Source organism: Uloborus diversus, chromosome 3, assembly GCF_026930045.1.
Source record: "Uloborus diversus isolate 005 chromosome 3, Udiv.v.3.1, whole genome shotgun sequence".
In the NCBI taxonomy this organism is placed as follows: Eukaryota; Metazoa; Arthropoda; class Arachnida; order Araneae; family Uloboridae; genus Uloborus; species Uloborus diversus.
The window spans coordinates 189,817,535-189,843,915 of NC_072733.1; the positions used below are offsets into that span (position 1 = coordinate 189,817,535).

The following is a 26,381-nucleotide window of genomic DNA, read 5'->3' on the forward strand; positions in this document are numbered from 1 at the left end:
AAATAGCATTGAGAAAACCAAGGTTTTACGCAATAGTAGTTTTAAGCGATTTCGTGTCGAATATTATAATTCGTGTGAAACATTTATATACTGTGATGTTTACTGGTTAGTTTTTGTTGTCTAAATTAGTAATACATACTTAAAGTTCAAAGATATTTTTGCTAAGTTATGAAATTTTAATGATGTGTCATTATTGATTACATCGATTTACGCCACCACGTTCCAGTTTTGTGGGCTAGCTCTGTGCGAGTTTTGTGGCAATAAGAGCATTAAATTTAGATTTTAAATCAATAGTTAGTACGTTTAACCTAAGCTTTGAGTTGTCACTTTCCTTTCCGGGATGAGATATGTTGTCTAATTTTCTGCAAGACATTATATCAGCATGTTCAATAAAAACTTATCTCCTTGAGCTAGACATTTTGAGTCTTAATGCGTCGTGTGTATATAGCATTGGTTCTCTGGGAACTCAGTTAACCTTCAAGCATATGTAAACGGCATTTCATTGTTTTTAAGTGTGTTTACGAGTATTTAAATTATCAATTATGTGACAACTTTTGACAGGTTTCACTGTGACAACTTATGTCCATCATTTTTTTCTTATCGAACATACATGTCTGTCAATTTTGTGAGATTTAAGATTTCAACTATTCTTTTTTGTGCATTTATTTCAATGTTATCTCAATAATTAATGGAAAAAAAAAACTTGTGGAAAATGAGGGATTTTTAACTATGTACTTTAATTGAAGTGTATGCGAGATTTTAATGTAAATTATTACCTCTCTATGCTCTTATCAGAGATTGCGTGAAGAATGAGTTTGCGATTAAATCACGGAAGTTTTTGTTCAGTGTACACTAATATAAATGAAGGGCTTGGGGCAAGAATATGATATGCCACCAGTAGGCCAATGTCCAACTTTTGAAGAATTCTACAAATATTTTTATCAATATCATACATTCTATATTCTGCAATACTAAAACCAGATACGTTTTTCTGACGATGACATAATCCATTGTCATGTTTAGTTCAATTATCAAAGCACAGCATTTAGAACAAAACTCATTTTTTCAAAAGTGTGGCTTATCACGTTCTTGCCCCGAGCCCTTCAAATTTAAATTCCACTCTGAAATCGCATTCTCCAGGCAAATAAAGATTTCAACTAATATTTAAGTTAAACTACAAACGTTTGAAGGATTGCATTTCACACCATTCGTTTTGCTCATATCAACACTGAAGCGCCTTGTGTCTTGTATCACAAAGGTATGAGTTTTTTAATTTTATTGAAAATATATTTCTTGAATGTACGCTCTTTTTCCCAACATGCGTAAACTACTAAAGTTCTAATTTACTTTTTAGTTATTTACCGTTTTGGTGGAGCCAGGGACCAGATAATGTTAACGTAGAATCTGGGTAAGTATAAGATATTGAGTAATTTTGGACATTGAATAAAATCTAGTAGTTATAATAAGAGTATAAAATGGTTGTTTTACTTCGTATCAGCGGTGTTGGTAAGAAAAATGCTTTTGACAATATAATTCCCCAACCCCTTTTTTACTTAAAAATTTGTACTTTCTAGCTTTAACTGTTGTAGAACTTTGATAATGGTTTTTAGCTAATGTGAAATATTTAATTATAAATGAGTTTAATGAATCGAATGTAAATTTTGTCTCCATAGCTGAAATTTTAGCTTAAGAATCTACAGAGTTTTTAAATTCTAGTTCTTTACTGTTTCAGAATATAAATTCTGCGCAATAAATTGTTTCATATATTTTTTTTTTCAAAAACCCTTGGAATTGATTTTTGTATTCAGTAAAATATATTTTGCTTTGTAGAAACCATGTAACGATGGTCACGAGTGAACACTTGAATAACTTACTGAAAAATATCCTGAATCTGATCAAACGAACCGCAGGCGAGGAAAATGCACCCTGGATGGTAAATATTGCTGGTAAGCTCATTTTAATTTTTAAGGATCAGGAACTTATGCAAATGTAATATTTATTTAGTTGGTGTAATTCTAAATGTCTTTTTTGAGGTATGCCTTACGTCTAATTATTGTACCTAACCGATCTTTTAGGTATTAAAATTTTGAGTCTTTATGGTACGAGAAATTAAATGCCTAAGTAAATCTTTATGTAATTAATTATTTCGTGAGGGTTGTACTTAAAGACGACTGTTTTAGTCCAAATATTCAATAGATCTGAAAAGTAATAAAAATTCAGAAAACGGACGCTTTTCCGAAAATATTTTTTTGCTTTGAAAAAAAAATAACTGAGGTTTTTTACAGCTCATGCAGGGCAAATTGTGATTAACTCATCGGAAGAACTATTGCTTGACCCTGTGCTTCCACTAGCAGAAAAGATTGGTACTAGAGCCATGGCGGTTTTCCATAAAGAAGAAACCTTGAGGGGATATTTAAAATCTGCAACTGAAGATACATCGCAAGTAGAAGGCCAACTGCAAGACGTAAGATTTTTGTTGAAACTAAGACATTGTCTGTTTGAGGAAATTTTAAAAGATTTTTCCCTGTTTTAAATGAGCTGATGGAGAGCAAAAGTTGCGTAAGTCAATAAAACAAGATTTTGAGTACCGTAAGAGAGGGTGAAAATGGTTTGGAGGGTGAGAAAGATGCATACCCCAGTTTTGACTTAATAAGCGCTCGTAGTGCACTCTAGGATATCCCAGTTTCAATAGGAACTAATTTGCAACCTTCTCTGGTAATGAGAGAGTTGTTATCACTGTCAAAACGGCTCGCCAGACGAATAACCTGGGGATTGTGAATTTATTTGTTGGGAGCAGCTGGTGCTACGTGTTTGTAGGTAGCTCGAAAATTTATGTTGGTGGAATTTTCGTGCAGAAGGAATCACGATTTCGTTAGTACCTTTCGCATTCATATTAAATAAAGTAACCTCCAATTTTCATTCAAAAATAAAATATTTTGATATTGCTACAGTTACAAATGTGTAAAGTTTGCAATTTGGAGGGTGGGTGTGGTACAGTAATTAGTTAAAATTTTGGAAGGTGAGTTGGGTTGACAGGGGAAAAAAGAACCCAGGAAAAGTCACGGGTGTAGAAATAAGTGAGTTTGAAGTTACAACAATGTTGGAGCAAGGTAAGGTTTGAGAATAGCCTGAGAAAGAAGGTAAGATTTGATATCCATTTCCAAAAATCATAAAGAAAATAAAGCTATTGTTTTATCTCGATTTTATGTGATGTACCTGATTCTCCAAAGTTCAATTTTCAGCATAACTTACATCTACAACTCTCCCATCAAAATATAAGAGAGGTATAGTATAGTACAAATCACCAAAACCTATATAAAAACATTGAAACATGTGCTGTACCACTATCACCCGCAATGAGAGGATGAGAATAATACAAATAAAAACTGCTCTGGAGGGGGTGTGGGTAAAGTTCCAAATTATGTCAGGGTCGGAATCGAAAGCCCAGGTCCTAAACTATAATGATAACGCAACTTCATTTTTTTTCGAAGAAATGTTGAGTAATTACATACAGAAATGTACTAAAACTGTACTAGTGTCATCCGTTTTTACGGTAATTCAGTAGTTTTGCAGTTACTTTTGCACTAAGTACTACTATTGTTCCGTTTGACGATAGCTGGCTATCGGCAAATGATTGAACTTAAACTTCTGCCACTTTCGCATGATGTAGAATGAGATTAAAACTAATTTTCGAAAATGTAAATACAAATTATAAAAAAACTGACTCCAACTACTTTTGCTCTCAACGGCTCAAATGATTGAAGTTCCATCCAGACTTGTGGGTCAATCGCTGACTCATACATCGTGGTTATCTTTATGCAACTTATTATAATTGCTGCAAAGCTCATGTTAAGTAGATCGGAAAACTGAGATTTGTTTTTCTGTCTAAATTTCACTGTTTGTTTTTTACCTGATCCCGATCTGTTTTCATATGGCTACTAAGCTGCAAGATTTAGGGGAAGGGAGTGTATTATATATATAAAAGTAATCATAAATTTAGATTGAGTGCACCGTGGAGTATGTGGTAACGCTTTGGATCGCTTTAATCTCGCTTTCACGGGATCGATACTTGCCAGTTGGTTTTTTTTTTCCATTCGCCTTTTTTTCCGGTAGGTTAGTGTAATTTTATTGATTATAAAAATAAAATTGCTTTTTTTTTTTATTTCTGATTATTGTTTCGGATGTTTCGTAAATTTTAATATATTACCAGCAGTTGTATGAAAATTCCTGATAGTTATTTCATTGATTATAAAAATGCATAGTCAATTGAATTAACTATAAAATTACTTTAATTAAAAATAATTATTTTGTACTCTTTTTTTACTATAAAATGATGTATACTTTATTTTATTACATGATATTTAATAAGTAGAGATTATTTCTTGCAAAATAATATTTATTCATAGCAAAATTTGCTTTCATTGAAAAGGCAAAAATTATTTTACCCTTTTTTTTTTGTTGCATGAGACAAAATATAAAATAACCACAAGACAAGTTTTCTTTTTAAGCAGGATTTGTTATGAACTCTTATTATTTGGAATGAATTTGATAGATATCGTGCGTTTTAATTACTACAAGTTACTACCCTTTGCAATATATTCCAGCAATTAAGACTTATATAATAATATGAATGCATTTCTTAATTTTCAGGAATTCAGCTTACTGGTGCGAGATGTTTATGCCTTCTACCCTCTTCTTATAAAATACGTAGACTTGCAAAGGTATAATTTTCACGATCAACTTGCCACGAAAACACTTATGTTAACCTTTTTAATAAATTCAGTTAAACGAAAAATTTAAACCTTGCAATAAAACTTTTTCTTACGTAGTTTCAAAATAGTTTTTAATTATATATAAAGCTTAGTTCAAGCAATAATTGAACTTCAATTTAAAACTAAGTTCCCTAGATTACATAAAAGTCATTATTCAAAGTAAAAATTAAAGACCGACAATTCTAATCTTAACAAAACTCCAAATTAAGCTCCTGAAAGATAGGATTTTAAAACTCTGTAATTAATTAAAGGAGAAGTTTAAAAAATAAAAAAAACCTCGTAAAACATCAATGCAAAATTGACTCATGGATATTGACTGTGTCCGTTTTCCTTGGTAATATGCAATGATAGTGACAAAAGAGAGGATGGTATCGCTTTTAATATGTATAGACAAATATTCCTACTACTAATCTTTATTATTACTCTTGCTTATTAACATATTTTTCTAGTTGTAATTCAGAGCAGAAAAATTACAGTATAAAGTGAAAAAACGAAAGTATTTGGTACCTTAAAGCCTACACTAAAAAAATTCAGTTATTATGCTTTTCTTAAATGTATACTTAAACAAAATTGCATTAAAACACACATTTAGATTTCTTTTCTTTGTAAGAAAAATACTTCGTTCTTGTATTAATTCAGTAACTGTACTGAGATCATCCTGAGAAGGATAAGATCATGTTCTATCAGGTCTGATAAAACATTTATAATTTTAGTGTTATGAAATTATATCTCATATATATATATATATATATATATATATATATATATATATATATATACACATACAGGGTGTATCAGTACAGCCTTTACAGACTTTCAGGGCAGACAGAGTACACCTAGACGATGGGAAATCACACAGCAATGCATGGTCGGAAACGCCTTCCTGACGCGATAGTGACAAAGATAGCGCGATAGACACAAAGTACAATAAAGACAAGGCACGAATAAGAGGATAAAACATGTTTATTATTTTTAGTACAGTAAAAATGCTGGTAAGTTTTTGTCGCTACGTAAACCGAAGGAGTAGATTTATGTCAGCGAGTTTAGCATTCGTATAAGCGTTCCATCCTACTACCACTCTGTCGGCAGGTGAAATGAAGCTTCTTAGCGAGCGCGGCAACAAAAACCGCGTGTGCGCCTGCAACGTCGTCTGATACTTCCGTTTACGTAGCGACAAAAACTTAACACGTAGGCAGACAAAAACTAAACCAGCTGTATTAAAAATAATAAACATGTTTTCTCCTCTTATTCGTGTCTTGTCTTTCTTATGCTTTGTGTCGTCACTATCGTGTCAGGAAAGCGTTTCCGACCATGCATTGCTGTTTGTTTTCCCATCGTCTAGGTGCTCTTTATCTGCTCTAAAAGTCTGTAAACGCTGCACTAATACATCCTGTATATATATATATATATATATATATATATATATATATATATATATATATATATATATATATATATATATATATATATATATATATATATATATATATAAAGCTGATTCAATATTGAAAATTTTATATCTAGAGCACATTGGTTAAAGCACAATATTAAGGAAGCTGAAGCTGTCTATAACTACGTGGCCCAAATATTTAACATGTGGTCAAAAAGTCAGGTAAATACTATTTATTTTCAATACAATATTTTGTTTGAAATTTGCGAGAAAACTGTGTTGGACTTGTTTTTGGTTTAAAATGTTACTAGCTTTGAAAAGGGTTTGGTACTAATTGAAAAATTAGTGATATTTGTAACTTTAAAACTCTTAAAATATTTTCACTACTTCAGAAATGTGCTTAAACTTGATAGCCATCTTCTAAAAGAAAAGATTCTTTCATCTTTTCTGTGCCATTTTTTTCCCTACAGAACTACAGCACGAACGCCAACGCTCTTATCTCAAAACGTTCTTATTAGATTTACAGAATGCGCAAGTCAACTATTGATGTATTGTGCTCTCCCCACAAAGTATTCTCTCATTACGCATACAGAATATGGCCCCTTTTTTCCAACACGCGATTCGTACATTTTCTAAAAAAATCAATTTCACGGTTCTTGATTTTCTGACATTGTATAAGGGAGCCTTAAAGGCGCTGGTTCAAACCCATCTCCAATCTGTAGATTTTAAGGAAACAGAAAGTTGTATGACTATGCGACATGTTTAAGATCACGTGAGTATTTATTTGGCTAGATTTTGTTCGGCAAAATTAAATTAGAAGAGCAGTTTCACATAATGAGTGCCCAAAGGCCTTCATATGGTAGTTAACTGGGTGTCAAATGTCTTGTGGTAATGGCTCTCCACCAATAGAGGTGCCACATCAATAAACGGATGCAAGCCCGTTAGGAATGCATTGGGTCTGCAAATTGTGAGCAACCAATACGCATCCCTGTTGGAAAAGAAAGAGATTTTTAAGCTTGTATTACAAGGGGAAACACTACTGTGGGAAGGTAAAGGTCAGGTAGGAAGGAAGGAGGATAAATCTGCAAGTTTTTTTTTTTTTTTTTTGTCATCATTTGAATTTTAGCTTCATTGTAAAAGCTTGTTTCTTTGGTTTCCGCTGAAAACAAAACATGAAAAAAAAAAAAAAAAAAACGTCAAATTCCAACATTTTCCTATTGTTAGCAAGGAATCTAAAACGCGTTTCCTCGAAAGTCTCAAAAACTCATTTCTGCAGATGCCACCGTTTACCTTCCCACTGCAGAGTAATACTTGCAGGAACTCCGAGAACCAGATAAAATACTTCCTCTCTCAGTCATATATAGTTTTGTTTACAATGAGTTAAGCTAAAAGCTAAGATCATGTTTCCGTGGATTCTTATCAAAATCCACTTTCTTCACTCCACAAAACAGTGAATTCAACCTAAGCATTTTCTGGGAATTTTAAAACATGGCCGTGTTGAAGGCAACAAACTGTTAACGTAACAAGAACAAGAAGCAGTAGTATAAGGCTCATTCAAATGAAAATAGGTCAGTGCGTCTAACTTCATATTAGACATTAGACAGTGCATTAGAGAGAAGGTTGGTCACACAAGTCATCGTCCACTACGATACAGGTCCTTTTTTGACCACAAGGGCCCACTCAGGGGGAGGAGGTCCACTCCATGGGCCCACTGCTTGTCGAGTTCCCGAAACGTGGAACCACCCCAGCGTTATCAAGCCACTTTACAGAGCCTTATAGACGAGCCATTAAATCTAAGCGACCACGCATGTTGTTTGTTCAAAGGCGTCCACATACGGCCAATGCGGTGAAGACAACATTACAGTAGTTTCGGTGGGAAACGCTGGAGCTGGAAGAAACACCGTGCACCCTTTCACCCTGTAGGCCTTTCACTGTGTGACTTTCATGTTTTTGGACCTCTAAAACAAGCTATTCGCAGATGATACACCGGATATCGTGGATATCACAATGAACGACGAAGTGTGCGACTGGGTTCACAGTCCTGGATACGATAGCAACCTACTAGCTTCTTCTAAGATAGAATTGACCGCCAGTGTTGCAGTGGGAATTAGTGTTGCAATGGGATAAATGGGCCAACAGTTTTGGCTACTATTTTCCAGTTAATAAAATTGTAACCACTACTTTAGACTAGTGACCACGTTGAAAAGTGGTCACTAGCCTAAAGTAGTAACTAGCCTTTGAATGCTCCTTATAATTCAGTTGCCTTGTTGAATACCAGCCATTGGCGCTATTCAAAAGTTCGATCAAAGTATTGTTTTTTCTTTTTTGAAATAAAATCTAGTTTTTTCTAGATTTTTTACGTTAACTTTTAATGCTTATTTTAAATTTCAGTACTTCCGCAGAGAGGAACAGAATTTCATTTCTCAACACGAAATAGACAACATGACTCTAATCATGCCTGCTGCAGCAGGCAGAGGTAGAGCTAGCGTCCAAAATGTTCAACAAACAGCGACATCGTCTAAAAAGGTATGTACTACTTTCTAAGAAATGTGTGATTGCATTTAATGAGTCCTTATTGAATGTTGAATAAGATTTAGTTTCTTACATGTTAATGTGTCATTGGAACATTAGATGAAGTACAATAATGAGGAGAAAATATGGGGTGTTCATAAAAAAAACTCTGCGGATGTAAAGTATTTTTTAAAAATTAAATAGATAAAATTAGGTTGATGGTTTATACACTATTGGACATAAAAATTGCTACGCGAGGAAGAAATGCAAATAATAAAATTATAGTTGTTAAACAAATACATTGCTCGACATTGAAAATGCAACACCAAGAGTGGGTAGTCCAGAAGGGATGAAATTTGGCAAAAACAATAAGTGAAGACAACATTGCAGTAGTTTCGGTGGGAAACGCTGGAGCTGGATCATCCACCGTGCACTCTTTCACCCTGTAGGCCTTTCACTGTGTGACTTTCATGTTTTTGGACCTCTAAAACAAGCAACAATAGAAGAATCAAGCAACAATGAAGAACAATAAGTGATCTTTATTTCAAACCGATATTCATATTAAGGAACGAGAACGGCTTCGACTCTGTAGAATGTAGGACCACCGCGAACGGCGATGCAAGAGGAAACGCGGTTAAGTACAGAATCATTAAGAGTGTGGATAGTGTCCTGAGGGATGACTCTCCATTCCCTTTCAACCATTTGCAAAAAGCTCGTCCTCTGAACGAGGCAGGGACAGAGTTTGCAAATGGCGTGCAATCACATCCCACACCCACACGTGTTCGATTGGTGACTAACCAAGAGAGTACGATGACCACGGAAGTATCTGTACACCTTGTAGAGCATGTTGGGAAATGCAAGTGTTGTGTGGTCGGGCGTTAAACTGCTGAAATATGGCATTGGGCACCCCGTGAAGGAAAGGGATTGCCACCGGCCGCAACACATTCTGCACGTATAGTTGGGCTGTCATAGTGCTCTGAATACGAACTAGAGGTGACGTGGTATCATAGGCAATAGCGTACCAAACCATGATGCCACGTTGGCGAGCGGTGGAGAGCTTCACAGTTGCTGCCGGATTAGATCTGTCCCCAGGTCGACGCCACATTCGTACGCAGCGATTATCACTAGAAAAACAGAAGCGTGACTCATCTGCGAACACGATGTTCTGCCATTCCGAGATCCAAGTCGCTCTAGCATGGCAGCACCATTCCAAGCGTTGACGTCTATAATGGCAGTCTTCTTAATTTACATCGTGAGTGCAGACCACTTGCAACCAATCGACATGAAATGGTTCTGGTCGATGTGGAAACATCCAAGGTGTCTTGCACATGCATGAGAATGGAGGTGCACGTGGCTTGCGTTGCTGCCACCGCTTGTCGGTGGCTGCGTCAATGAACGCGTGCTGACATCACTCTGGCTGCACCTGTACCCCTCAAACTTGCCACACTTCCTTGCTCCAACCATCTTCGCCACAACCGGTCGCACCGTAAACGCAACCAAGTTGCCATCAGCTGCGATTTGACGTAAGGACCAACCTGCCCTTCTCCATACGATCCCCTTATCCTCGTAATATCGTCTGACTGCTGGAAGTGCCTCCGTTGACAGTGGCCTGGCATTCTCTCCTATTACACATATCCTCCAGGACAAAAACAAAATTTTTTCTATGATCCTTCTGGCAGAAATAACGGCCCGAATATTGCCCATTCTAAAAATTCTTTCTTTTATATCTTAATTCACGTGCGTTGGAGAGCTACGCATTTCACATCATTTGCTTAACTGAATGATGTCCGTCTACCTTGAAATTTGCATAAATTAGCAACCACGCCTTCTTGGCGTTGCATGTCGAACAATGTATACAGTATACACTACAAATAACAAGGGATTAAATTTTCAAAAATCGTAAGCTTGAGTCCTAAGAAATCAGTACTCAAAGCAATCACCACTTGCAAGCAAAACAGCACTGTACGCATGAATTTTTGCGTCAAACAGAGATTGAGTGGCATGTTTAAGCAATAGTAGTGAGTGACTTTTGGTGTCCAGCTAATATCTCGATAGCCAGTAATCTGACGTTTTCTATTGGATTATTGAAATATTTAGAGAACTCTTTGCTCAGGGAAGCGGAACATTTTCTGTATTAAAGCCTAGCATAAAACCTCAGCAGCATGCGGCTGCACATTATCCTGATGAATGGTAGCTTCTTGCAGGGATTGAGTAACAAGTAATAATTTGAGTGTTCTTTGATTGCTACAGACATTGGATTTTCCAAATAATGAGGTTGTGAGAGAATTGAAGAGATTGATAGACGTTAAGGGTGTGCATCGAGGGGGGGGGGGGTCCATGGCGCAAACTGCGCCATTGAAATTTTAAGTGGGGGAATTTGACAGGGTTACTGGGGGGGATGATTCACAGTATTGGAGGGGGTGCGTTTTTGCCGTTGGTTGGGATGGGCATCCGTGGAGAAGCCTCACGTGTGAAAAATGAGCGAAACTGTTACTTTTGGCCCACATTTTAGAGCGTCAACAATTCCCCAGTTGCTCTACAATCCTGACTTAACTGCCCTCAACTTCTCGTTGACCTACACTAAGCGGAAAGGGCATCAATTTGAGAAATTTCAAAGTCAAAGAGGCATACACCAAGACTGGAAAGAATAATCCAGAAAAGGTCAACCGAAACTTTTTCAATACCAGAAATCACGTGGGAAGCGATCTATTGAGTTAGATGGATTATTCTGGAAGATATATTCCAAAACTTTTCATTTTACTTCAACAGTTGTATCAGGCACATCGTTTAAGAGGGGAGGGTCAGGAGGGGGCAGTTTCTTCCCCTCTCGCTTTGAGAAAGTAATATATTTGCAGATAAGATGAGGCAGCTTTTTTTTTTTTTTTTTTTTTTGATATAATATAAATTGAGTACATGTTAAGCCTTTGCCACCTCACTGGAAAAATTTGAAACGACGAGCCTGTGTTGAATAAATCAATGCCTTCTAAGATACTCATTGACATTACGTTCAGAGCTCACCCTGTATTTAAAAAAAAAACGAAAACTAATTTTTAAAAATATGACTTTACTCCAAAACGTAACTCTGTCCAAGAAATTTGAACATAAAAACAGACATGTCACGATTTTGTAAAAGCTGAAACTGCTCTCACAGAGCTCAAGATAGCATACAGATTACTCAGTCTGAACAGCAGTTTTTAGACTTTAAAATTTTCTTTTAGGTAAAAAAGAAACGAGATCGAGACGTAAAGCGTGACAAAGAAAAAGAACTTGCCTCCAGTCTCATGGTTGCCTGCTTGAAGCGTTTACTTCCTATTGGTTTGAACCTTTTCGCAGGACGAGAGCAAGAACTTGTTCAGCATGCCAAGGATATGTTTCTTAAAGGGGTAAAAAATATATATTTGTTATTTCAGTGAAAAAAATAGGAATTTAAAAAAGCTTTATATAATATGTTGTCCCATATTGGTGTCATACTCACATATAGCCCGATTTTCCAAATTCCAAAGACATCACACCAGAGCAGAATGTAAAATTTAAAGCCACTTTTTACTATTAAAAATGTATTTTTTACTGCATGTCTAATTGCACATAATTATTCCAGTCTGTATTTTGAAAAACTACAAGTTCCAATAAATTGTATCTCACAGAAAACATCATAAAAGAAACTATCTGAAATTTGTCTGTATAACATCGGAATTAAAATAAAATTGAGGTTAAAAAAATATTCATATAAATTTCATTTACAAAAATACGTTATGCCAAAATGTTTCATACACTTAACAGGAAAATAGGCCTCCTACTTCCTTATACGTTGAATGATTATTTAGTTCTTATGTATTAGATATTTTTTACATTTATTAAGTTAACAACGAATCTTCATTGCTAGGTCATTTAAAAGTTAGAAATTCATCATAGATGTTTAAAAAAATGAACATTTTTGTATTTTTTCTGTAAAAAAAATAAATTTTATTATGTTTGTTACACTTACCAAGTAGAAACATTCAAAGAATTTTAAAATAGCACAAAAAAGTTGTCTAAACTCATTTTTTTATCTTTTGTTTTTATTGCAGAAAGTTCAGGAGTATGATATATTCGATTATATTAAACTTCAGTTGACTCTACCTGATAAGGTAAGTTATCACAGTTGGTAAAATTCTATTACAATAAAATTCACTCTACACGCTAAATCAATTACTTTCTGCAGATTGATCCAAGTGATGTGATGAGCTGGCAGCACTACTTATACAGCAAGCTCGGTACAAAGCGCGAAAGTACACAGAAAGTATCTCCAGATGAACTTGTGGAGAAAATTATAGACATGGCAAAAGTACTTTACGGTCTTCACATGGTAAGAGCACAATTTCTTAGAAATATATGTTGAAAATGATAGTTATGAAGTAATTTTATTCAAGTTTTATGTCACAAAATTATAGTTTTGCGTGTTTTTGTGAATTGTTTAAAAACAATTTTACTTTGAAATACTTAATGACGGCGAATTGTTATTTTCAGCCAAAATCAAAGTTCTTTTGAGCAAACTTTAACCCAGACGGATTTTTAGCAAAAATGTTGCGATTTTTTTATAATGCTTTTTAGCTTGTTTTTGTTCAAAATAATTAAATTAATTTCAGCATATTTCAACCTGAACTACAAATTTCTATATCCTGAACTTGTATAAAACAACAAATGAGGCTTCTTTTTAACTGAAATATGAATCGGATTCTATTGAGTAAATCCGTTGATTTTCTTTGCTTACATATAACATTGGTAGAATGAAGGGGCACATATGTATACGGATAATTAGCAGTACATAGGTGCAACATCACAACAACAGCACAAAATAAATTTTAATCTATCTTGAGTAGTGAATCTTTTATTCTATGTGTGCGGTACATGATTGAAACAGTGAATTTCAATTGTGGTAATTTAAAAAAAACTGTTTCCGGTTTAATTTTAAAAGTTAGGTTATAGATTAGTCAGCAAAGGAGCATTTAGGCACAATTTCCTTTTCAGAAATTCATATTATCTTTGAAAACTTTTCGGGAGAACCGGGAGGGATGGGTTGGCGCGCCGAAAGGAATGGAACAGCTGCGTTCATGCCGAAGTAAAGTGTAAAATATTGCTTCTAGCATGTAGCATGCAATAAATGTAGCAGATTAGAATCAAGCCGTATTCTAAAGCTTCTACATACACTGGACAAGCTAGAGATATTTTTTGCATTTTACTTCGGTATAAATGTAGCTGTCCCATACCTCTCGGTTCTCTCCTTGTATTTAGCACGCAGCATTAAAATATTTTTACTTATGTGTCTAGCTAATATGAAAAAATGGGAGAACTTTAATGGTTTTGCTTCAAGTTTTTACGATGGAATGGGGGTTAAAGGAAAAAGAAGCAACATCTAGTCAATAAACAAGTCTAACTAGTGAACAAACGCAAAATATTTTTGTCGTATTCTTTCTGGAATTGTATAGAGTAGAGGTTCCCACACTTTTCGGATTCCCGGCACCCTTTATAGATTTAGAATTGTCTCACACCACTCAAGTGTATTTCCATTATATATGCACACGTAGATATCATTGACACTTTATGGAGTCCTTTGCTTCTCCCTGCGGCACACACTTTGGGGTTCCCTGATACGGAAGAAAGTAACTATTACGAATTCATAACACTTTTAAACCTTTTTTTTTTAAAACAAATTTCAAACTGTTTTGGACTGCTCTACATTTCTTTTTAAAGCTTGCATTTTTTTGTTAATTTAAAGAAAAACGAAGCCAATATAAAGAGAATATTTTTAGCATGGAATGAAGCCAGTTGGTCATCCTACGAGGGTCTATGCAGATCAGGTTGACTGAAGCGAAGTATTCCTTATGATTACAGTGCTGAATAAGAGCTGAACTTAAAACGAAGTATTCAATGTTTGCGTTAATAAATCAAGAATTGATTTTCAACAAGGGAATCAAAGAAGTTTCTTTTTTTTTTAGTTAAAATAATATGAATAATTTCTTTATTAACAGTTCATTTGTTGCCATTCTTTTCCTTGCTAACTTATATTTTTGGAAAACAGTTTATGTCGATAAAGTATATAGCAGAAGGTCATTAAAAGGTGAGGAAAAAAAATCATAACCATACGAACTTAGCTTTCAATTGTGCAGAGAAGCTCCATAAACAAATCCGTAAGTCGGCCTCTTAAACCTCCAAGATTGATTTCAGTTTAACTTAATAGGATATCAGTAATGTTCTTCGAAACATTTTTCTATGCTTTAAAAAGTTGATTCAACGTCATGACGTCAAAGTCAAACTGTACCTCGTCACAAGTCTGATATATATATATATATATATATATATATATATATATATATTTAAGATAACTCTATTTATTTCCAAGAAAATGCAAAATATTAACTGAATAAGGAAAACAATGTTATAATCTTAAGTTACTTTTAGTTAAATGTCTGTTTCAAACACTGAATTTGATTTCAAACAGATTGACCATCCACAAGGCCAAATGAAAGGCCTTGTACGAAGCGTAGTATCTATGCAAAGAAAGCGAGCTGTGATAGCTTGCTTCCGTATGACGTCACTTCATAGTCTTCCAAGGTAAAATACAGAAGCATGAACTATTTAAAGAAAAAGCATGGCATAATATAATAGTGTATTCAACTGTAGGCTATAACATGATTTTCAGAAGTGTGTTCTATGTGTGTGTGATCTAACTTTCTGAACTCCTTAACCTTTGTGAAAGAACTGTCATTCAATCAAACGATTTGTAATGGGCAGAAATTGCCAAGAATATATATTGCGATTAACTGCCTATAAAATTGCTAACTTGGGTATCATAAATATGGAAAAAGATGTAGGATAAAATTTCCAAGTGTGCAACAAATGTTGCACATGCTGTATCATAATGTTCTTCTTCTCAACCAACGCCGACCATTGGCTGTTGAGAAATTAGATGACACGCTAACCAGTATAGATGGGCCTCCCTGAAAAGGTTGTCCAAAATTTTTTCTTTTTAATGCTGCGCCATAATTGCACGTATATTCATATTGCATTTTTCCAACTGTTCGATCGAGCAAACACGAAATATGACCAATATCGTAAATAATACACCATTTATATGACTATTGAAAAAAACAGAATAAAATTGCTGTTGTCAGTCTCTTTACTGGTTTAACAATTTACTTATTTAACAGAAACTCGAAGATTTTCGCTGTCCGCAAAACATTAAGAGTGGAAATCTATATCTACTAAAAGCTATACTCAAAAAATCCTTATAGTCATTTTTTTCCTCTACTTTGAGCTGCTAAGGAACTTCAAATTTCTTTTGCCCTTACGTTAGTAACTGTTATTTCAGAGTGCGGTTTTTCAATTATTTATTTATAGGATTGAGTGCGGTTTTTCAATTCTTTATTTACAGGATTTTGAGGTTATTTAAAATATCAGTAGTACTAATTCATTTTATGCAATCGTACCCTTTCAATATTGAACATACAACATTGGTTGAAGCAGTCATTCATAAGACATACAATCACGTAACGCTGCAAAATATTTGTTCCTATTAAGCATGCCTTACGTCATTAATAACACAATCTTAACGAGAGAAGTCTCGAATCTACTATTTTTATACCTTCTCTCCTTGTAATTCTGAAACATCGTGTGATTTTTGTATTGTTGGCATGTAATTCCTTAGGCCCATAATCCTAGTCCAGCAAGAACAGCCTGGCAGAAGTTGTTGTCAACCTCTAAGAAGCGTATCGCTATTAACTGTCTTCGTAGTGTTCCCCTATACAACTTACGGAGGTAATTCTAAATATTTATACCTCGATTTGCATTTTATGCTTTTTGCTTCCCTAATTAATTTTACTCGTCTGAAAACACTGCTAACGTGTAGATTTCCTCTTTGCTTATGTATCGTTAATTTAGTGTATGATTGCATTTTCTTAATAGGAAATTAGCTGACAACTTTCATATAGCATGATGCATTGCCTTTTCTTTCTAGTATATCTTTTCTCAAGAATCAGTATTTAGAATTTTTATTTTATAATTCAATATAATCATTGAGTTACAGAAAATTAGATATTTCTTATTAGTATAAATTCGTTTCGCCAAAGGACACATTTTTACAATTACTTGACATGAACGGTTATTCAGATTTTCTTTTTGTTTTACGCAGGCACCGAGCGATCAACATTTTCCTCCAAATTTACACAGAAATGTGGCTAGAAGAAGAAAATACGGAACAAGAACAGCTCATTGAAAACTTAACGGTGTGTAACATATTGCCTTTACTAAGCCTATTAAACTATTTAGTAATATACTGTTCCTGACATGAATTACAAATTCATAATTGTTATAAGTGCTCATAAGGGCGCACATGATTGTTATTATTGACATTAATTGTCAATAATCGTTCAAACGTACATGACCAACATGTACCTTTGCGCATTTTCCTTCTCCTGTTCTTTTTTTTCATTCCTATTAATGATATACGTTTTGGAGTTCAATTTGATAGTTTTCATAATATCATTTAAGACACATTAAAAAAATGCGTGATTTGTATCCTTAAAACTTTAAATGTGTTAATGTTCAAACGTACAACGCGCTTTTTTAATACCATGTTGTATAACTCTTAGAAAGCCAAATAGAATCCGATATTAACTTCCAATCTCCTCAAACTCAACAGCAATCATTTGAAGATGCTGAAACAAAGAAGGAATCCGAAGAGAGTGAAGAAAAGCCTGATCCATTGAGTCAATTGGTAGTTGCTTTCTGTCGAAATGCTACAACAGAACAAAGGTGTGCTTTGATTGATTAGCTTTTATGTCCAATTATTTCTTTCCTAATTTTAAAAATCTTAAGTGAAAGTATGACACTTGTTTCAATTTGTGTATTGTTTTTCATTTTCAGCGGAAGTATGAGTGAAGATGATTTGTACATGCATTATGCAGACATCTTTAGTAAGGTAGGTTATCTTATTTTTTTTCAATAGGGTAATCTCACTCAAAAGGACGGTATTTCATAATATGGGGTACATACAGGGTGTTCTGTTTTAACCTGCAAGACCTTTATTTTCGCCACCGTTAGTCCTAGATGTATACTTCCAATCGCAAAAATATTTAAAATCAGTTGCAGAGTTAAAATATTGAAAGTTTGAAGCAAAAATAAAAATGAGTCAAAAAATACAAAATTTAACTTTTTATACGGGCCCTAGGTCTCCTAACTAATATTTAGAGAAATAAGCTCCATTGAAAACTATAACTGACACAAAAAACTTGACATTTAGGCGACCAAAACTCAAGGAGATATTCCGGTTCAAACTTTTAAGGGACCATGCAGAAGATGAGATTGGAACTAATTGTCCTTTCAGAAAAATGACAGGTAGCCAAAGTAAGAAAAACAAGGTATTCATATTTTTCATTGCTGTTCAAAAATAAATGCAAATGTTATGCCGTGATACGAAAAAACACACAACGAAACTTCGATCAATTTGAAAAACCACACTCTATGCACACATATAATTTTAAACACTTGTTAACCGCGATATTTCTCCCCAAAACGTCGAGTGAAAAGTGGTGTAAGTCACGAAACGCAGCGTTTCATATCACGGTGAATATTGGTCGTACTAGTTTCAGACTTTTTGTGTTGGAATTATTTTTCAATGGAGATTATTTCCCTAAATATAAGTTAGGGGACCTAGGGCCAGTATAAAAAGTTAAATTTCATATTTTTTTGACTTATTTTTATTTTTACTTCAAACTTTCAATACCTTAACTCCGCATCTGATTTTGAACCTTTTTGCAATTGGAAGTATACATCTAGGACTAACGGTTGCGAAAATAAAGGTCTTGCAGGTTAAAACGGAACACCCTGTACATATTTTTACCCGACTGCGCATGCGCGACGCAAAGGAGGGTTATGTGTTTATGAGGCTATGTACGTATGTATGTATTTAAGTTTGTTCCTATGTGCCGTTGTAGAAGCTAAACGCCTTGGCCAATTTTGACGATTCTTAAGTCAGTCGATTTGTCTTAACCTTAGGAGTGTCACTAAACCCATGACAATAATCAAAATTCACCATATGAACAACCTGCCGCAATATTGTCAGTTCGGGATCGTGTCGCTAGCTACTTGCGTGCGACAAACGCAGGTAGCGTTGTCGCTGCCCGCATTTTTTGTTTACTAAGTCTACTAATTAGATTTTCATCTGTAACATGTTGCATTTGTTTTTGTCATGATTCAGGGGGGGGGGAGCTGATATTTGCGACGTGTACTTTCTGGACGGGCTTTTTTAGTTTTGTGAGAAAAATTTGACTGACAACGTTTCCAAGTTCGCTTCATCATGAATTATGCAGGATGTTTATATAGCTGTGGTTGACTTAAGTTCGCGCATTTTTACTAAAGGTCAAGCATATGTAGCTTTAAGCTGAGGTAGATCCCTAGAGGGACTAATAATCAGTAGTTTAGACCACCACAAGTTACTTAATAATCCTCACGATATAAACTCTTTCAATAATATGACAAGATTGGTTAATTTGAAGCCTTATAATCATAATAACTAAGTCAATGAAAATTAACTAAATAGTGTAAAATAAAAAGTAATTATTGAATAAAAACAAAAACCCAACTGCGTAAAAATAAAAAATAAAAAAAACTAAAAAGAAAAATATATACGCTAAGTAGTTTAGAATGTTATTAAGTACTACTGAATAACTACACCATTGAAATTATTTTATAATCTATACACACATAAGACAAATCATAAATTGAAAAGCAGAATAGAAAAATCAACTGTCTGGGCCCATTCAAATTTTACGTGGTTCCTTGATTGGTCAAAAAGAAATGGGCCCCGACTTGATCCTTCTATTCTGCTTTTGAATTTATGATTTGTCTGATGTGTGTATCGATTATAAAACGATTTCAATGGTTCAGTTATTCAGTAGTACTTAATAACATTCTAAACTACTGGGCTTATATTTTTTTCTTTTTAGTTTTTTTTTAGGGGGGGGGGGTTAAGCAGTCGAGTTTTTTGTTTTTATTTGATAATTATTTATACATAAATTCAATGTCAATGGAGAATCTCCGAATTACTTGTGATGATTACTTGTTTGTGGAATTACTTATTTGTGTTGATGTTTTATGTTGTGATTGGAAACCTTGGTCTGAGCTGAAGTTGTGGAAGTTATTGGTAATCGCTTGTTTTACAGTTCAGAAATTATTGTACAAAGCGGAAAACGTACTTGTAATGGTGTGATCTGTGAAAGGGGAAAGCTGTAAAATCAATCTATTTTGACGCGTTAACAAGATAGCTATTCAAACCAAATTCCTAAAAGATCTAAAAGACGAATTTTTGCTTAAAAATCATGTAAGGATATACTAAATGACTTGAATGTACTCTTCTTACTTTTTTATCTATAATTGGAGTAACCACAAAACTAAAAATGGTACAACGTTGTAAAAAATAACAAGTTTAAATTGGACCAAGTTTTACCCAGGGAAACCGTGAATATACAAAACTATTGTATACTTGCAAAAAATAGTTTTTGGATTTCGCAGCAAAATGAAATGATGCTGCTTTCATATTTTTTTAGAGCTGTGGAGGAGCTGATGAAGAAGAGGAAGAAGAAGGAGGTGATGAAGAAGGCCCTTCGATCCATGTAAGTTTAATTAAATCTACTCTCAAAGTTTTTTTTTTGTTTACTTGAAAAAAAAGGTGTCTTACTCTTGAAATTGAGAATTTATTTTACATATGTTATGAATGACTAGAAGTTACCTGTGGTGCAGTTACATTTTTGTTTCTAACAGTTTCTGAAAGGAATCATTGTTTTTATTCTTTTCTTCATTAGCTATCGAGAGTAAGTTTTTAGAAAAATAGAGACGTTGGAGAATTATGTAAATGAGCTTTTTTAGAACTACAGAAAGTCTAAATTCAAAGAGAAGGTTAAGCCTCGTACCAATTCTATGATAAAAAATTGGCCTTCGGTCAAGATACATTCAAGATGTAAGAGAAAGTTCGAATTCTGCGTGCTTGTGTTCCCGTGTTCACATAATACAGATGGTCGTGTGTCCAATATTGCCATTTATGGGGAACTTGAAAATTTAGTGCAAATAAAAGACATTTTAGAGTAAGTGCTCCGGTGCTCTGTCAGTTTCTAGAAGTCGGTAACAAGGACACAAAACATCCTATAAATAGTACATATCTAATTTAAAATTAAATATGGCGCATTGGCGGATTTACAGGCTTGGAGATCCGTCACAGTGCATTTTTGGGGGCCCTTTAGTCTATCTACCACAGGAATATGTAAAACATTTATCAAGTGCACTTTTGTATCCCCTTTAGGGCCCTTATAATCGTAGAGGCCCCGCCTGCGACAGTAAATTTGATATGACGGTATTTCCTCGTGCACTTATTTATCATCAATCATCAGCCAATAGCAATGAGCTGTAAATATTTTTTTTCTTGCATTAGTCAAAAATAATTGTATTTTAAGCAGTGTGCTCGTTCTTGTATGCGAACTGCTTATTTGTTTTTCGTCCTATTGTAAATTTTTATGGCTTCAATTTTAAAGGAGTGTATAATCCAAGGCTTCAATGAGAAAACAAACATCTAAGATCAAGTTGTGTTTAAAGAGGTGGGCCGACCACTGGGTATAGATTTCTTTTGCATTTCAAATAGTTGACCATGGAAGGCTGAGTACTGATACTGTTTTGTCTGGGGTATTTGGCTGACTCCCAAGTAGTCAGCCACGTTCTTAAACTGGCTTTTTTAATGCTAATCAAATACAAAGTAAACTAGAGTACTGAGATAAAATTACAGTTCAGCTGTGTTGAGCACAACTTTTCTTTTCCCAGGCTTTTTATTTTGAAGAAAATGTTTAAACTTTGTGCCTAGAGGTTTTCTCGAAATTCGTGAGTTCGAAACTAGATTGCTTCTCATGCTGATTTTAATTCAGGAGTTTTTGAAGCAAGTTTTGCAAATGCAGTCAGCCGATGCGTCAATAATTTGGATTTTAATACTGACCTTTTCAGTATCTAAATTGACAACTGTGATTTAATCGTTGCTCTTTACAAATATTATGCTATGAAGCAAATGATAATTTAATAAACTACCTTCGTGCTTGAAATGTTAAATAAGATGAAATTACGTTCATTTATATTTTATTTTACTAATGAAGCGAATAATTAATTTCTGTGTTCGGAAATTATTAAACATTTCAGAAGCACGTAATTCAGGTAAGAAGTATTACTTCTACAATTACGTTAGCTCAAATTATTCCAATGAGTATCAAACTTGTGATTCTCCATTCTATTACTCCTTGTGCTAAATTTTTATGCTTTACTAAAGGGTCAGAAGGCCGGTATCGCATTAGGGAAATTTCAAATATTGGTACTGATTCTTATTACTACCTTTAGTCAAATATCTAATCCATAGAGTTCTTTAATGTAAATATAAAAGTTACGAAAATTCTAAGAACGCAGATTTCTTTTGTTAATACTGCAATATTTTTTTAAGTATAATCAGTGCTGTAGTTGGAGAAAAAATTATTTGGGGAACTCACCTTGGGGTTTGGGGAAACTTAACATCAGAAAAGGTGGTTTAAAACCATTTTGCAATATTTTTACAGTAAAAAAAAAACAAGTAGTTTGAGGGACGGTGTCCCCTCACTCCCCCCCCCCCCCCCCCCCCATCCACAGCATTGAGTATAATGATTGTGTCATAAGTTTCACATAAAATTTTATTCATTCACTTGTATCCCACAAGATAAATGAAAATGAAATGGCAGACCACTGGATCCATACATAGCTGAGCACTGAACTTCTATAACCGACTGCTGGAGAATTTGCACGAATCAAAAGTAGCTTGATTTTTTAAATGAATGTTTTTCTTCTGAAATAATCAAGTAGAATATAATCATGAAAGTATAGAGGTTAGTAGTGTATCCAGTTAACCAGGCAGCTCCAAATTACATCTGTAAAATATCAACAACATCTTGCAAGTTCTAAAACATAGCCGAATCCACGAGAGAGCCCCGAGATATCCCCACATATACTCAGTATCCACAAAAGATCTAAAGGGTAGCTGCTAGTTGACTCCCGAAGGAGATTGCGAAAATATGCATTAGATATCTTATGGATATCAGTGGTTTTTCATCGATATTCTGAGGATACCTATGTACTAGATGTATCATATATACAATGGCCTCAAAAAGTTAAGGTACAACATGTTTTTCGAAGCTCACCATACAAAAATGGCAGTAACAATTAAATGCATAGTTTGCATGAATGATATTAACGAACTTTAAAATCATTTATAAAAAACGATAGCTAACACTTTTATTTTATAGAAAAGAACGCATCTTTATGAGTGAGAAAAAATGTGCAAATATCAAGCTTTCATACTTTTGTGTGCAAGTGTATTGATTTCCAACTGTTGTCGGCAGTTTCGGTGACAATAGTCAATAGAGTTTAGAAAATGTCTCAGAGATAACGTTTATTCGATTCGTTAAGGTGGCTGGCAGTTGGATGGGTGGAAATGGGATTGTCGCAGGATGATGCTGCTAGACGTCTTAATCTGTCTGGTAGTGTTGTTCAGTGACTTTGGGATCAATACTACCAATCCAAAAATTATGTGTCCAGAAGACCTGTTCTAGGACGATCACGAGCTAAAACACCTGCAGAAGATCGTTTTCTAGTTCTTTTGACCCGAAGAAGACGAACCACTACTATGCCGCAGATCGTTGCAGACTACTTTGCAGCATCAGGAAGAAGAATTTCTTCTGCTACGGTGTAAAATCGTCTTCACAATGCAGGTCTCTATGCAAGACGACATGTTGTGTGTGTTCTCCTTAACGGACCAAAGCGAGAAATCTGCTTATGCAGGGCAAGAGAACATGTTTCCTGGACCCAGCAGCAATGGGCTTTTATGCTGTTCACAGACGAGTTCAGATTTACATTGGAGAGTGATTCAGGGCGTCTACTGATCTGGAGGGAACAGCGTGCTAGATACCATCAATCCAACACTGTTGAAAGGCACAGTTATAGAGGTGGTGGAATCATGCTTTGGGCAGGGATCTCTCACACTGACCTGCATGTGTTCCATGGTGGAACTCTGACTGGTCTGAGATATCGAGATGAGACCTTTGATCCATATGTCCACCCAGATGCTGGTGTTATTGGCAATGATTTCATTCTGGTGGACGATAATGACGACCTCACCGAGATCGGATTGTTGAGGAGTATCTTGAGGATCATGGTTTGGAACGAATGGAATGGTCAGCTCGATCTCCAGACCTGAATCCGATAGAACATCTTTGGGACTATCTCGGCAAACAGATTGCTGCTTTAAATCCTCCTCCAAGGTCGTTACATGAGCTGGCACAAGGCTCACTCTGTTCCTGGTCTTCGCTTCCTATTCCGGTGTCCAACAACTTAATAAACAGCATGGAAAATCGATGCCCCCAATGCATTCAAGTTAGGGAGGGACACGTTTATTATTAGAACCTATTTTTGTATTGTTTCTATGACATTTTACTACATAACCCTGTGATGTTCTGTTTTCTTCAAGAATGGACTTTTCCGCAAAGATTGCTCTTTTTGTTATAAATCGTTTTTGCAACACACTTATATCAATTTCTATGACGCATTCAATTAAAAACTATTTAATGCACATATCTTCTAAATTTTTTGTTTCTACATTCATTCATTTGCAAATTAGACGCAAAAAACCGGTTGTACCTTAACTTTTTGAAACCAGTGTATCAGGAGTAAAGTAAGTTTATTCAAGACATATTCTTCTCGAATTTCTCATGGATACAGGGATATAACTTTAATATTACACTTTTATCAACTACATGTCCCCAGGAGGCCACAACATTTTCAGTTCTCAGAAACCTTTGAATAGTTAATAAAATTCAAGAACAGACACGAGAAAGGTATTCAAATTTAAAAGCTACAAATTATCACTCTATAGCCGGAGCTAAGGCTGAATTCCAAGCTACACTATATACCTAAAAAAAAAATTTCGAATTTCTCGAGAAATACCAGAAGAATAGAATCGGTGAGTGCAAAAACTACGAAATTTTTTCAAATATTTTGGGAGAGAGAAAAAACGTCATTACACCTCCAAATTTTCAAATAATCGAGCAATTTTTCTCCTCCGTCATAACATGCATTTGGGTTGCTATAGTGCAAAAATTGCATGTTTTCTATTAAAATCGGGCTCAAGAAATTTAAAATGAAATTTGGGCTTACGCTGTTTTTACACGCAACTGGTTTTTAGACTTGGAGAAAAAAGTTATCATACACTCGAAGTTCATATTATTTATTCATGATTTCACCAGAAATAAAGTAACGCTTGTTTTACATTTTACACAGGAATTCGAAATATTATCAAGCTCTTACAATCGACCAGTTTTAACCATACATCGTTACAAAAAATTTCAAAATCATAAGAAATCAGGAAATCAAAAAAATATACAGTATTCAGGAATATAGGCTAACAACGACAATGGAAGGTTATTGCAAAAATTGAATGGTGGTAGCTAAATCTGTAAAAAAAACGTTCTGTACGTTAAAAGTACGTTTTCGAACTACCAACCCGAGTGTCATGGTTTGTACAGTTATCACGCATCTTGCTTCCCAGAGCTTGTTTCCATGAAAAACGTATTTTCAAATTTATGTGACTAGAGTGGTTTTTTCTCTCACCGATTCAATTCTATCTGCAGCCTTTGTCATAAAAATGGTGTACTTCAGCTCAAATCACCCCCCCCCCCCCCGAAAAAAAAACGCTCATGAATTTAGGGGATCAGTAATAAATTAAGAATCAAAGAATGTTTTTTGATCATCCTGCATTGTAAAAAGCTGGGAATATAAGAACTACATTTCACAATTTATAGTACTTACTATGTACAGTTATCATATTTCACTTTTGGTCATGTAAAAACGTTTTTACATTTTATCTTTCCAGTTTTCATCTCTAAAATTTCATAATGTCTGCAAAAAACAGCATTTGGTATGAACACTCGCACACTGTTAAAAATTCAGGAAGATTTTCTGGTAATTGTTACTGTAAAATCGCGGGCTAACGCATCGCCGATTTTTACGGTAATTTTTACCGGAGAAATAAGCGATCCCAGCGCCAATTGGTTGCTGCGGCCTACCAAGGAAACCGTAAAATTTTACAGTAACATTTGATTTTTACGGTAATAGTTACTGGCAACATGGATGCCAGTAACAATTACCGTAAATTTTCCGGAAAATTTTTAACAGTGCAGCACTAAGTAGTAAAAGTTCGAGTTGAATATTATTTTCATAAAGTGGGGCATTTTATCTATTTCTGTACACAAACTACTCTTTTTCATTTATCTCAACCAATAGTCACAAAGGCTTTGTTTACAAGGAAACATATATTTATATTATTGCCTCTTTTGACAAATTAATTACTCCCATTTATTTTAAATGAGCATCCTTCTTTCTCACACGACGCTCTTAGTGAGGTGGACGGTTGATTAAGGACAGCTTAGTGCAACTTTTTATTATGTGAAAAATATTCATTTAAGATTTTTTTGTATGGAGCTGTACATTTTATCTAGCATTTTTTTCATGCTGCAATGATGGAAAGAAAAAATTTGCCCACATTCTGGTACGTACATCTAATTGTGAATTCAAAGAAAACCTTCTTATACGTTATTTTTGAAATGAAATTCTTTCAATTCTCA

General features: G+C 34.6%; 1 protein-coding gene across 1 annotated transcript in view; it reads left to right on the forward strand.

The window, feature by feature from the left end:
• LOC129219096 (ryanodine receptor-like) overlaps nt 1-26,381 on the forward strand; it is a 295,024-nt gene that overhangs the window by 193,548 nt on the left and 75,095 nt on the right. The window contains 14 exon segments of the mRNA XM_054853416.1: nt 1,355-1,408; nt 1,831-1,946; nt 2,286-2,464; nt 4,651-4,721; nt 6,297-6,384; nt 8,554-8,688; nt 11,892-12,056; nt 12,741-12,800; nt 12,875-13,018; nt 15,152-15,264; nt 16,841-16,934; nt 17,351-17,463; nt 17,575-17,629; nt 20,256-20,321. Coding sequence (XP_054709391.1) covers nt 1,355-1,408; nt 1,831-1,946; nt 2,286-2,464; nt 4,651-4,721; nt 6,297-6,384; nt 8,554-8,688; nt 11,892-12,056; nt 12,741-12,800; nt 12,875-13,018; nt 15,152-15,264; nt 16,841-16,934; nt 17,351-17,463; nt 17,575-17,629; nt 20,256-20,321 — 1,453 coding nt within the window.